The 14,238-nt window shown below is 39.1% G+C and overlaps 3 protein-coding genes across 3 annotated transcripts; all 3 read right to left on the minus strand.

Moving 5' to 3' along the window:
- Positions 1–5,778: 5,778 nt before the first annotated feature.
- Positions 5,779–6,963, minus strand: LOC139823597 (uncharacterized). The gene has a single exon (XM_071796128.1). It carries the CDS (start codon positions 6,961–6,963, stop codon positions 5,779–5,781), a length of 1,185 nt encoding a protein of 394 aa, XP_071652229.1.
- A 30-nt stretch (positions 6,964–6,993) lies between these two features.
- LOC139823598 (uncharacterized) lies at positions 6,994–8,947 on the minus strand. The gene is made up of 2 exons (XM_071796130.1): positions 7,652–8,947; positions 6,994–7,584 (listed from the first exon to the last, which is right to left on the minus strand). Exons 1-2 carry the CDS (start codon positions 8,945–8,947, stop codon positions 6,994–6,996), a joined length of 1,887 nt encoding a protein of 628 aa, XP_071652231.1.
- Positions 8,948–9,550: 603 nt separating this feature from the next.
- On the minus strand, positions 9,551–11,112 carry LOC139823585 (uncharacterized). Its single transcript, XM_071796114.1, has 6 exons — positions 10,951–11,112; positions 10,747–10,842; positions 10,567–10,644; positions 10,262–10,476; positions 10,046–10,182; positions 9,551–9,953 (listed from the first exon to the last, which is right to left on the minus strand). The coding sequence occupies exons 1-5, from the start codon at positions 10,961–10,963 to the stop codon at positions 10,093–10,095; spliced, it is 492 nt and encodes a 163-aa protein (XP_071652215.1). The 5' UTR covers positions 10,964–11,112; the 3' UTR covers positions 9,551–9,953; positions 10,046–10,092.
- Between the last annotated feature and the right edge of the window lie 3,126 nt (positions 11,113–14,238).

Consider the following 14,238-nt stretch of genomic DNA (forward strand, 5'->3'; position numbering starts at 1 on the left):
AGAAGCCACGCAGTGGGCAAGGCGCAAGTGCGATCACACATGGAACTTGTGCCGAAAAACTCAAATATGAAGACGATTGACTCCAAATGGGTTAAGACGGACACAGAAGGAAATCAGGCACGATTGTGTGCAAGAGGCTTTCTGCAGTGCGAAACCGAACTATCAGGTACGACTCGCTGCGAGTGTTCCTAGCGATAGTCGCCAATAGAAGACGATTGACAGTTCGACGTCCAGAAGCCTTTTTCGAGTGAGAGACTATCTACGAGACGGAAGGCCTCAGGACGTCGGAGAGGATGCAAGAGGAATCGTGAGTGTTATAGTGTGTAAACTCGAGAAATCTCTATACGGCCTAAAACAGGCACCGAGATGTTGGAACAAAAAGTTCACGAAGTTCCTAAACGAGTTCAAATTCAAAGAGTGCGAAGCCGACAAATGCGTGTTTGTCGGGCTGTTTAAAGGTGAAATAGTATATTTAGCCTTATTTGTTGACGATGGCTTGGTCGCAGCAAAAACTAGAAGGACTCTAGAATTAATTTCTAAGCGGTTAAGTGATACATTTAAGATAACGGTCGGTGATTCAAGTACGTATGTCGGTCTGCAAATTTTAAGAGATAGGAAAGAAAAATCACTGATCATACATCAGAGTGCTTACACAAGAAAATAATAGAGAAATTTCGAATGGTTGACGCGAAAAGTGTTAGCGTGCCGGCTGACCCGCACGTAGTTCTATCTCCGTCTGAGATAGACGATGAAAACGTAAATAATGTACCCTATCGGGAAGCAGTAGGCTCTTTAGTTTTTCTAGCAGCAGTATCACGACCGGACATAGCATACGCGGTGAATTCAGTCAGTAGGTTTTAAGCAAACATAATTTCGAGCACTGGCGTGCAGTAAAAAGAATCTTCGCGTATCTCAAGGGTACTGCTGACTACGGTATAGAGTACAAAAACGGCGGTAGCAAGCCTGAGTTAATCGGTTTCTCGGATGCCGACTACGAAGGCGATATCGAAACACGGAGGTCGACTACTGGCTATGTTTTCTGTCTGGCAATGGAGCAATCACATGGTCTTCGCAGAGACAGAAACTGGTAACTCTGAGCACAACAGAGGCAGAATATGTGGCTGCATCGGCAGCGGCGCGAGAGTCGATTTGGTTGCGGAGGCTACAGTCGGATATTGGATGTCCATGTGAGAAAGAAACTACACTGTTTGTCGATAACCAAAGTGCAATACAGCTAGTTAAGAATCCTATATTCATAAGCGTACAAAACACATAGACATCCATTATCATTTCGTGAGAGAAAAGGCTGAAAATCGAGATATAGTCGTGAAATATGTTCCGTCCGAAGATCAGCGCGCAGATGTTTTCACAAAGGCTCTGCCAAGAGATCGTTTCAAGAGAATTTGCGAGAAGGTTAAATATGTTGTCGGTTAACAAGAAACGCTCAAACGGCGGTAGTGTTGAAATTAAATGTTAATCGCGTTTCCATGATATCTCGCGATGTGCACGACTGTACATCGATCACGCCTATCGATATACTGATACAAGCGAGAATCGAGACGAGCGCCGGATCTATCCTCGTTGGCATGCGCGAGCACGCGGAAACTCGAGCCGGTTTGGTCTTGCCGTACATCTAGTCAGTCGCAATAGAGAAATCAGTTATCGAACACGCGCATTAATAGTTCTGTGAAATAAAGCATTATAAAAGACTAACGACTGCAAGTGAATAAAACCCGTTTCTCTCCTGCTCCGTTTCTCACAACCAATCTGCTCTAACAGGCGATAGCGTGTGTGTTCGTAATTTCTTCATTCTCGATGATTGGATATGACAAAGTTAGATGACAACTAAAAGAAAAAGAAGAAAAGTCGAGAGAGACAGAGAACAGAAAGAACGAGAGAGAAAGAGAGAGAGAGAGAGAGAGAGAGAGAGAGAGAGAGAGAGAGAAAGAGAAAGAGAATGAGAAAGAGGGGGCGGGGCTGGGGAGTTAAGAATTCACTTTCGTAATCAAAGAGATAAGAAACATGTTAAAAATTTTGTACATAAAAATTGTACGTATTTTTTTTCGAGGTTTTTAATTAATTATTAAAAGTGTATTTATATCGTTGCAAAAAACATGAAATTAATTTAAATAAAGATTTTTCTGTACAAAGTCATTTGAAAGTCATGTTGTTATGTATATACCGTTAAATTTTTCTTAATGTGTTATTATTAAAAAGCAATAGCGTTGCAAATGTTGTTTTGTATAATGATATAGAAAAAAAGCTAAATGGCGCACGCGTAGCGCGCGCTTGTAGTGTTCTAGTATGTTAAAAAGAAGAAATGCTGCAAAGAAAAAATAACAAAAAATCAGGGAATAAAAATGTAATATCGACTTTGAAGAAGAATTTGAATTAATCAATAGTATCGACGATAGCATCGAACCTGACGTTTGTTTCGGTATAGGCCAATGTACTATTAAAAAAAGAAAAATAGACTCTTTGAGCAGTGAAGATGAAGTTGAGAGGAAAATTCAGAAACCTTCAAACATTTTTGCACTGTTACAAGACATTAATAATGAGAAAGAAAAGCAAAAAGAGCGTCGGCATAAAGAAAAGATAGAGGTTCTCGAGAATTATTTTCCACAAATAAAAAATAAATTATTTCAAGTAATACTTTTTATATGCAATAACCAAAGTTTATATTATAACAGTAAGCTTTTTCCATAAGTATATATATATATATGAGCAAAATGTACAATTTATATTATATATATATATATATATATATATATATAATATAAATTATAAATTTTTATTTTATTTTCGATATCGTTATACTTTATATAACATTGTGATATTAAATGTAAGATTTGAAGAAGCAATGATATTAATTTGTCACAAATGTTTTAGTTAATAGAAAAATATGCATTAAGTTCCGTTTATTATATTTTTTATTTTCAATATTGTCATACTTTAACATAATATTGTGATATTACATTGTAAGAATTTAAATGTATGATTTGCCAAAATAATGTGATATTAATCTATCATTTTATAAGCGTTTAGTTAAAAAAAAAAGATTTACTGTAATACTGAAGACTTTTATGTTTGTATTATGTTATTAAATAAAAAAATTTATTTAATAAAATTTACATTAGTATAACATTCTATTATAGGTCCATAAACAAAATTTTAATCAAAATTTAAATCAAATCAAGCGCTATGCAATCACGTTTCAACTGTCCTAACATTCTTATTCTATATTACTAGAAATACATTGCTGAATTGGAAATGGAAGTTCTTCATATTCAAAATATTCAAACGTATCATTTTTGTCCATGCATAAATTATGTAATACGCAGCAAGATATAATAAATTTGGACATTGACATTACGGACCACATATCGAGTTTTGTCAATTGTCGGAATCTGCACTTTAATAATCCAAACGCGTTTTCAATTTTAACTCGCGCTCTACAAAAAAGATTATTAAAATTTGCTTGCACTGGTGTTAATTTCCCATTATAGGGGGTCAAAAATTTATAGATATTGGATAGGCTGCGTCGCCAATAATATGATGAAAATCACCCATTGCAGACACTTTTTCTTTAACAAAAGATATATCATACACACGAGCATCATGTAGTTACTAGAGACTCCAGTAAAGCAATCTATAATCTTTTTTTCGCATCACATATGCCTTATAAAGTAAGTGCAGTTTCGTCGTGTCTATTTACATATGTATGACAAATTTTTTTCGCAGGTGTTCTAATCGGAATATATGTGTTCAAAACTTGAACTGAATAGATGCGTAAATAAGGCACGGATATGTAAGGAATGATATCTTTATTCGGAATTTCTCAAGAAACGCACGTGTCGCTAGCACATCTCAACGAACTCTGCCCGCACACACTCATACCACACAGGAGACAAGCCTGCCAACCACTCGAAAAATAAGAATTTTCTCTCACAAGCCACACAAGCGCTCTCTAACAAAGTTCTCTCTCTACATTTTCTCCCACCTTGAGTTGTTAACAGTCCCAACAACTCAACACACAGGGTTTACTTAACGGCTCAAAACAAAAATAAAATTTATTTCTCATTACAAAAAGAATAAGCTCAAAAGAACATACACATGACAATCCTTAAAGCTTAAATCTACACGGGGGCTTCACAAGTCTTCCGTAACGTCTACGCGTTTCAGGCTTTTCTACGTCAGCGTCCTTTCGCATTTCGCAAGTTTATTAGCGGGAACAGTCTCTGCTTTCTCTGACGATTTCTTCTTCGATTGATGACAAGCTCTCAGCTCATCTGAAGATTCTTCCCCAGAGTGTACTTCTAAGGGAAATACTCGTTGTACAGGACGTATAAGTTCTCCCATGGCTGTTTTTAAACGAACAACTCTCGTCTCTCCATCAATTCCAGGAATAAGTTCAATTATTCTGGCCAAGGGCCAGTCCAGACGTTTCTGCAGGTCGTTGCCGATGAGGACGACATCTCCACCTTGAGAGTGCTTGTAGTAGATCGCATCGAAGGACACTGTTTCAGTTGACCAAGATACTCGATTCTGAAACGCCTTCTCAGAGCCTCGCGTAGTTCCTGAATGTAGCGAAGTCTTGCAGTAATTTTCTGAGTGGTAATCGCTATATCGACGTCAGGAAATCGGTCATTTTTCAACTCGTGAAGAAATAATGAAGGCGATAACGGCACGAGCTGACAGGTATCTTCAGCCAGGTAAGTTAAGGGTCGACTATTTATAACAGCTTCACAGTCGCAAAGTACAGTAGTAACCTCCTCAAAATTCAAGGCAGCTCTCCCAAGGACCTTTCGAAGCATATCTTTCATGGAGTGTACCATTCTCTCCCACCATCCTCCCACCAGGCAGCAGAAGGGGGGTTGAATTGCCATTGAATTCGCTCAACGACGCCATACCTTTCCACTTTTCTCCAGTCGATGCTCTGCAAAAGGTTGTTAGCTCCAACAAAATTGGTACCGTTATCCGTGTAAACGTAGGAAGGCCGACCTCTCCTCGACACGAATCGCCGGAACGCTTCCAGGAAATTCTCCGTGGTCAGAGAAGACACTAGTTCAAAATGGACCGCTCTATAAATGGCACAAGTAAAAAGACAGACCCATGCCTTGCTTTTGTCTCGGAAAAACAAAGGGCCTGCGTAGTCCATTCCAGTAATCTCGAAGACGGCTGCATCTCTAACTCGTTTTCCAGGAAGAGCCGGGGACAATGTTTCAACTCTCTTAGCATTAAATCTGCGACAGGAAACACAACTGTGTATAACAGCGTTAACGCCTCTTCTACATCCCAGTATCCAGAATCTCTCTTGTAGAGCGTTAATCATAATACTTGCTGGTGCATGGTTTAACCTCAAGTGCGTGTATTCAATGAGTTTGTTTACCAAGGAATGTCGTGAATCTAACAAGATCGGGTGTCTGAAATCCATATCGTCCCAATTCGCGACCGGGCTTTTCAGTCGAATTATTCCATCTTCGTCTAGATATGTGTTCATCGATTTCATCCTTGAATCCTTGAAGCCAAAGAAACTTTCACGTTGAACCATGCGTATTAATTTTAATTCCGCAGCTGTAACTTCTTTTACTCTTAAATAGGACCTTACTCGTTTCGAAGCCTCTAGTCGACAATTTGCAACAAACCTCATTATCCAGGCGAGTCGCCGTAGAATTCCCTCATAAGAAGTATCCGGAATCACCATTTCTCCACTTGCCCTAGACTCATGCCCCGTTGCATTGGCGACTAGCACGGACGAGATTTGTACAACCTTTGATCTCACCGTTCCTTCTTCATCTCGCTTCGAACAGCATCTTCATCTATCTTAGCGTCGGATAGGGGCCACTCTTCTTCAGGGCGCGAGAGCCATTGTGGTCCTAGCCACCATTTAGTCTTGATTAGTTCCCTGGCAGAACATCCTCTGGACGGAAGATCAGCAGGGTTTAAATCTCCAGGAACATGACGCCAATCATCAGGTTCTGTCAATTGCCTAATTTCTTGCACTCGTCGCCAGACAAACGTCGCCCATTGACTCTCTCTCTTGATCCATGCAAGCACCGTGGAAGAATCAGTCCAACAGTATACCTTGACCTCAGGACGATTCAAATACTTGATGGTGCTATACAGTAATCGAGCTCCAATAACAGCACCCATCAATTCCAGGCGTGGGATCGTTGGCTTTCCTAGGGGTGCGAGTCTAGATTTGGCCTGAACTAAGTGAACTTTAATCCCCTGGCTGCAGACAACTCTTACGAAAATTACTGCGGCATAGGCGGCTTGACTGGCATCTACAAACAAATGGAGTGACAAAAAATCATTAGTTCCTCCAAAAGCCCATCGCGGAATTCTAACTTCACGAAGAAGCTCTAAGTCTCGAAGCCACTTGACAAATGCTGCGCCCGTCTCCTCATCGACCGTCTCGTCCCAATTTGTCTTCTTAGTCCACAATGCCTGCAGAATCAGCTTCGGGCACAAGAGCACCGGGCAAACAATGCCAATCGGGTCGAATACCTTCTGTGTGGCTGCCAAAATCTTCCTTTTTGTGACTACCTCGGGGATCCTTGGCTGTAAACAATGGCCGGAAATCTTTAATATGTCCTCACCTTTATCCCAGACAAGGCCTAAAACTGGAGTTTCTGTCGAGGGATTCATATCGCCAGAATACTCCCACCCTCGAAGGTCAAATCCTCCTTTACTCATGTATAGAGTCGCCTTCTCCTTGAAACCTTTTACCTCGTCGACCGTTGAGTGACTCATTATACTGTTGTCAACGTAGAAGAATTTTGCAAGATCACGTATTAAGTTGATCTCCTCCTCGGGCAAGTCTCGAGCGATGTTCTCCAGATGAAGATCGATGGTTGCTCCCAGCAAAAATGGGCTGCTTGATACTCCAAAAACGACACGACAGTGTCGATAGACCACAAATTCCGTGTCTTCAGGCCGTCTCTTCCACAAAAATTTCATAACGTCTCGATCTTGTTTCGAGACGCTAATCTAAAGGAATGCCTTTCGTATATCTGCTATCACTCCAAATTTCTGCAGCCTGAATCGTAGCAGCAACTCGGGTATCAATTCGATGAAATTTGGTCCCGTCTCTAAGCACTGATTCAACGAGGGACCTCCTCTTTCTCTTGACGATGCATCGAAAACCGGGCGAATCCGAGTCGTGCTATTTTCCTTAACTACGTGTCTGTGTGGCAGGTAATGTCCATAATCCTTTGCTTCATTGCTAGAAAGTTCTTCTATTATACCATCGTTTAACCAATCCTGAAAGACGTCGTCGTAGGCTTGGTAGAGACCATCTTGTTTTAGCTTCTTGATTGTACTTTCTAACCTCCGCTCAGCCGTCGCACGATTCATCGGTAGAGTTGGGTGGTTCTCCTTCCAGGGCAAACATACCTCATAACGTCCTTGCTCGTTTATGATTGTAGAGTGTCGAAAGCCTTTTAGGACGTTTTCTTGATGCTGTTCCTTCGTAGATTTTTGGATGGGATCTTGTATTCCCAAAACGTCCAAATTCCACAGGTCTTCGATCTTCGCCTCGTCCACATACATAGAAAAAGCGATCGCCACACTGTCGTTGTGCTGACAAACGTGCGATGGATTTTTTGCCCATTATTGTCCATCCAAACTTGGTATCAACAGCCGTTACTCCATTATCAAATTGAACTATTCGACCGGTTAGAAGCTTGCCAGCAACATCGGCTCCTATCAAGAGGGAAATCGGTACTTCATCGTGGTTAGCATCTGTGAGATTAATGGATTTTCTACTTAGTTCCTTGATCCAAGAACCTCCGGTCACTTTGGGAATATTGACACATATTTTATTCTGCTCGAATGCGTTGAAATTGCACGCATAGCCACCGTCAAGACTACGTAAACAAACGAGGTAGCGTTTGTGATCCAGAGGTTGAGTACTCACGCCTCCAAACAGCGAATGAATCATCGTGCGATTACCTGTTTCCTTGAATTGCATTTTCGCAGCCACGTCAGCTGAGATATACGAATGATATGACCCCGAGTCAACGACCGCTCGAATTAACTGTTCCTGATTGTCGTTGTATACTTTAACCATAAGTGTCTGCATAAAAACTTCCGGGCCCGATGACAGATTGGACAGATTCTCCACGACGTCCTTTTGTTGAGTGTCCGTCTTCGCTTTACTTCCGGAGCTCGACGTATTAGAGGCCACACTACGACACAACAACAGAATATGCCTGTGACCACACCACGCACACTTACCCTTATAACGACAACTCTTGAGATTATGTCCGATTTTGGCACAACAAAAGCAGGCTCTCTTTTCTTTAACAATCTCCTGCCTCTCTGCCAGAGATAGTTTCTTAGCCTTTTCACAATTCACACAGTTATGCCGTTCGTCACAAAAAATGCATTTAGAGTCGATCGTTTCATTTACTGTTAAAAGTCCTGCCGCCGTTGGTGTTTCCGACGCCTCCTGTTTCGTTCTCTTATTCCTATCCTTCACCTTTGCCTCTGAGGTGATGCCGAAACCACTAACAACCATTTCAATTCTTTGTTCTGCCTGAACCTCTTCCGCCAAAAACGACATGAGGTTAGTGAGCCTGTCCTTTGCGACGGTAGCGCCAGACGACGCCGGTGATCGCTGCCAAACTCTCAATGTCTCCTCCGGCAGCGAAGATTCCACTAGAGGATACAACATGGCCGCACACATTTTAGTAGTGACACCAAGCGACTCGAGCGCTCTCAACTGCGTTTCGAGCTTATCGAACAGGTTACCGACGGATGGCTTCTTTCCCGACTTAGTGGTGTTGTTCAACACCAACTTGAGCAGCTCGCGCACGTATAGCTCAATTAACAAATCGCTTTTACCGAATTTTGATTTTAAACTGTCTATGACTTTGTCATAATTTTCCGCGATCGGTGGATAACTATTCACGAGATCACTAGCTCTAGAATCCTTTACCATAGCCTGAACTAAATATTGGAATTTATCTTTCTTGGTAATCTGTAGATCTTCGTGGATATTCTTAAAGAGACTCCAAATTGCAGCCACTCGCGTAACTCTCCGCTGAATTTCTGTAACTCGATCTTCGGTAGCTTGAATCGTTTATCTTGGATGGCTTGTTCGTTGTCACGTCCGTTCCTTGGTTGAACAGCCTCGCTGTCATTTGCAATTGGGGGCATCGGTTGCATCAGATTCGTAACTTGTGTCTTTATGCGATAATACTTGAGACGCTATTCATCGCATGTCGCGGATTCTTCTTCGAGGTCCTGATCCGTCATTTCTTCTTGATCGAGTAGTAACTGTTGCAACTTATCGTTGAGTTCCTCGATTTCACTGGCTTTATCTTTTAACAACGCAAACTGTGCTTGTATATCCTCGATTGCTGCGTCTCTACTTATATTCGTTGAGAGCCAGTTGTATGTCCTTGTGAATGCCGCACGCGCGGGTTTCCTTAACTTCTTGCAGTTATCCATGATCACACGAGATTATTTACGCCAGAGTCCTGTCGCGGTCGCCAGATGTTCAAAACTTGAACTGAATAGATGCGTAAATAAGGCACGGATATGTAAGGAATGATATCTTTATTCGGGATTTCTCAAGAACGCACGTGTCGCTAGCACATCTCAACGAACTCTGCCCGCACACACTCATACCACACAGGAGACAAGCCTGCCAACCACTCGAAAAATAAGAATTTTCTCTCACAAGCCACACAAGCGCTCTCTAACAAAGTTCTCTCTCTACAATATGTACCATCTATACATCCAACAATTCCATCAATCCCGCATATATTTTGAAATTCTTAAGCTTTTCTTGACGTTCTTGTTCCGTTGCAGGAAATCGGATTATTGTTGGAGCCAACTCTACTAAGAAATTTGTAACTCTTTTGATAATAAGGTGCACTGTAGCGATTTGCATGTCAAAACGTTCTGCTACACTTTTTATTACTGTTTTATTTGCAGCAAACCTGTATGCGTTAAAAAACATATTTCTCGACAAGTAATATTTAATAAAACGGTTTCATATATTTGTAAATAAGTGATTTAAAAAATGATGTACCATAAGAAAACTAAAACATGTTCTTTAGCTGTTTTATTTTTTCTCCCTCAAAAGCCCTTAGGACAATATTTGCTCTGTTCGAACAAATCAATAATATGCTCACAAGTTCTTCTTATAAGTCTAAAATGTTTCTGAAACTAAAAGAGATCATAAAATAAAAAATAAGCTCATAACACATTGGATTTAATACATATTTTTAATAAATATTATATTTACCTCTTTATCAGTATATTGATCAACGATATTTTTAATATAATGTTTCACTCGCGGCATTCTCTTTTTCTGCACTAGGCATGTATATTGTAATTCTTCATTAGAACTATCTGACGAAGAAAGTAAAAAGTCATGTGCAATGACCAATTTTTCCACATTTTTATTACAATTATTTTCTTGCGTAGTGCTTGCTGTTGTACTGCATGGCATTATGCTCTCTGGAATGAAATTGGTTCATCGTTATCTCAAATGCAATATTTCTATTGTTCAAAGTTTTTCGCATAGCAATGCGCACACAAATCACTTACCACTTTCAACTGATGTTGATGACGATGATTCGCTACAGGACGGATGTGTTGTCTGTAGAAATTTTAATGTGGTATTTCCTGAGGAAAAAAATGATTTTATATTTTTGATGCTACAGCAGTGGAAATTCATTGGCGATAAAGCATATTATTAATTTTACAATATTTAAATAAAATGTTTACCGTCGTTATCCACATATTCATACAGAATCCCTTCATTTGTTTTTATTATTTGTCCATTTTTATCGCGACAAATTTTCACACTTGTCTTCTTCTTTCCTGTAAAAATTATCAATTATGATTTTTTGTTACAATCAATTATATTGTATGTACATTTGTTCTTTTTCATAATTAACAGTAATTACTAACATAGTACAAATTTCTTACCTAATCCACTCATTGTTATATTTATTACATTTACTTAATACGAGCTGAAAAACTTTCGCGAGATCTTTTGAAGTATGAAGTTCCGCATGTGCCAATAGTGCTAGAGCTTTCGTGAACTGTCAGTAATAGGTTAGGAGACACACCTTCCGCCATGATACTGAGTGCGTTCCTAAAGATATCAAGTTTTAAATCAAACTTGAGATTTGCTGACAAACAGCAAATCGAAAACGCTATTAGTTTTACACTGGAAGTACAGTGTTCTTTTATCTACCACACTAACACCATTTCATTTTTTTTGCTCATATTTTGAATAGAAATAGTTACAGTTTCTATATAACCAATCTTCTGATAACTATGAAAACATGTGTCAGAAACTGCGGGCGGGATGGCGGGATCGCGGGATGGCGGGATACGTAAAACAAAAGGTGCGTACATTAAGGCTGCGTTCAAAAGCCATCACCCGAGATGTTCTTGTGCGCACGGCCCTGAAAATGATTGGTTCTTATTTTTAGATGCAACCAATCATCTTTAATTGCTAACCGGAATAATTGTCAACTTTATATTATAATTAATATCTTGTTTCAAAGGCAACGATGCCAGTACGGGCACTATTTGCAGCCAGTGGAGGGGATGGCTCTGGCACTCTTCGACCTGCCGACCAATCGAATTCGACCGAGGCAGGCCAAAGCAGGCTGAAGAGTGGAGCGAGTGCTGTACTGCTGGTACCCGAGTGCCAGAGCCATCCCTTCCACTGGCTGTAAGATGGCTGCAAATAGTGCCCGTACTGGCATCGTTGCCTTTGAAACAAGATATTAATTATAATATAAAGTTGACAATTGTTGACAATTGTAATATAAAGTTGACACTGGCTGTAGCTGGCTGCAAATAGTGCCCGTACTGGCATCGTTGTTCAAAAGGGCAGGAATGACACTTTTTTCTGCCAGATCCTTCGTTTTGTGCAAAAAACGCGTCAAATAAATATAATTTTATTAATATTCATGCAAAGGTAGCTATACTGAATAATTACTTTAATAATTTATAAAGAATAAGTGGGGAGCACACACTTCTGCATAACGCATAATGCGTAAGCATAAGAAAATTGATTGGTCCATATACATGTGCATAAGAAAATAGACCAATCAATTTTTCTTATGCTTATGCATTATGCGTTATGCAAAAGTCTGTGTTTCCCGCTTAAATATTTTATAAAAATAAATTTTAAACTTTATGAAAATAATTTTATTATTGCAGGTTATTTGTTACATTTGCGCTTTGCAGGCTAATTTATTAGCTATTATACTAAATTTTTACTTCTCTTGAGAAAAATATAATGAATAACGCATCTGGATCCTACCCTGGAATGAGCTCCACGGCTATAAAAAAACGTCGATTAAAATACCGGAAAGTTATTATTGAGGGCTTAACTTCATCATCGACTGATTCATCTTCCAGCCAGATGCTTCTTTTACTAAATTCAGCGACGCAATGAACACAATTCCATAATTTCAGGTAATACATTTCAATTTGTGACAGATAATAAATAGATACATTTCTGTAGTATTTAATCTGTGATTTTGATTTGTAGAGGTTTAAATTTGAATATATTATAATCTGTATATAGATAATGATTTTGAAGAAGATGACAATGACATCTCTTTGAATTATACATCAAAAAAAACCTCTTTCCAATGATGAAAAGGATACAACAGATATCAACGAAGATGCATCTGATTGTGAGATTGAGATGGAAGAGGAAATAATTGAAGACTTTGATAATGTGAGAAGCACTGACAGTAATCTTAGTGATAATGAACACGAGTCTGAGACTGACAATGGAGTCTGAAGAAGAAATAGTTGATGACTTCAATAATGTAAGAAGCACTGATAGTAGTATTAGTGATGACGAAGATGATAGAGATGAATTTGTTAGATCTTCTGTATCCTGGTGCTCCCATAACTGTGGCAGAGAGTCTTCTTGCTATATTGACTGTAGCTTTTACGCATTCCCTTACTGGAGAATGTCTGAGTTCCATACTGCAGTTAATTGCATTACATTGTATTGGTAACATCAATATTAATACTCTTTACAAATTTAGAAAGTATTTTGCAGATATTGGGAAGCATATTCTTGTACTTCATTACTATTGTTTGAACTGTTTGTTCCATTAACAGCAAAAGACTCTGTTTGTAAATACTGTCAAAGTAAAAGTGGCAACAGTTTTTTTTATTAAATTGCCTCTTCTGAATCAATTACAGGCCATGTTTTTGCGACCTAATTTTGTAAAAAAATTACAATTTAGATTTCATAGAGTGAAAAAAGGCATCAAATAATATAGAAGACATATATGATGGTTGAGTTTATAAACGTTTTTTTGGCAATGGAGGTTTCTTGGATGGAAAAAGCAATATTTTATTTATGTGGTATAATGACGGAATTTCCATTTTCCATTCATCTCATTTTTCAATTTGGCCCATGTACTTGGTTATTAACGAACTTCCATAGAGAAAGAATCAAGAAAGAAAATATTATTCTGGCTGGTTTGTTTTTGGAAATTCTAAGCCAAATCCTAATCTTTTTCTTGCACCTATTCACTCACACCTTCAGAATTTTTGCTGATGGATATTTGCTTAATACACATAGTGGAGACCAAGTACGGGTTCATGGAAAGTTATTATGTGCGACTTGTGATCTACAAGCTAAAGGATTATTTATGCGATTTAAGCTTTATAAGTAATGGATACTATGGATGCAGTCGTTGCAAAATTAGAGGTATCAGACATAGAGTGGGAAAATCGACTGTGCAAGTATATCCTTATGAACGGATACATCTTCGCACTCAAGAGGAAGTACAAAACTGTGCAACAATTTCTATTGAATTAGGCAAACCTGCAAAAGGTGTCAAAGGACCATGTCTTCTTTCCAACATAATGCCAGACATGATCTCAGGAATGGGAATTGATATTATGCATGGGATATTTTTAGGTCTGGCAAAACTGTGTTGAGATTATGGTTTGATCCTTCATTGGCTAGTGAACCCTATTCATTATCTGGTATGCTACATGTTATTGATGCTCGTCTCAGGAACATGCGACCACCAAGTTTTGTACAGCGAATGCCACGTGCAATTAAAACCCACTTATCTTTATGGAAAGCTCAAGAATATAAATTGTGGCTTATCTATTATTCCGTACCTATTCTCCTTGGTATCATGAATGAAAGATATTTTAATCACCACCTTCAGTTATTATCTGCTATATATCTCTTAAGCCAGGACAGTATCTCTTTAC

The sequence above is a fragment of the Temnothorax longispinosus genome, unplaced genomic scaffold (genome assembly GCF_030848805.1).
Source record: "Temnothorax longispinosus isolate EJ_2023e unplaced genomic scaffold, Tlon_JGU_v1 HiC_scaffold_14, whole genome shotgun sequence".
Classification (NCBI taxonomy): Eukaryota; Metazoa; Arthropoda; class Insecta; order Hymenoptera; family Formicidae; genus Temnothorax; species Temnothorax longispinosus.

Coding starts and splice junctions, on each gene's coding strand:
- LOC139823598 (XM_071796130.1), bottom strand. CDS start 8,947: ATGGTAAAGGATTCTAGAGCTAGTGATCTCGTGAATAGTTATCCACCG. Junction 7,585..7,651: donor TAGTTCAATTTGATAATGGA/GTAACGGCTGTT, acceptor CACGTTTGTCAG/CACAACGACAGTGTGGCGAT.
- LOC139823585 (XM_071796114.1), bottom strand. Junction 10,645..10,746: donor TGAATATGTGGATAACGACG/GTAAACATTTTA, acceptor TTTTTTCCTCAG/GAAATACCACATTAAAATTT. Junction 10,477..10,566: donor ATCAACATCAGTTGAAAGTG/GTAAGTGATTTG, acceptor ATTTCATTCCAG/AGAGCATAATGCCATGCAGT.
- LOC139823597 (XM_071796128.1), bottom strand. CDS start 6,963: ATGAAATTTTTGTGGAAGAGACGGCCTGAAGACACGGAATTTGTGGTC.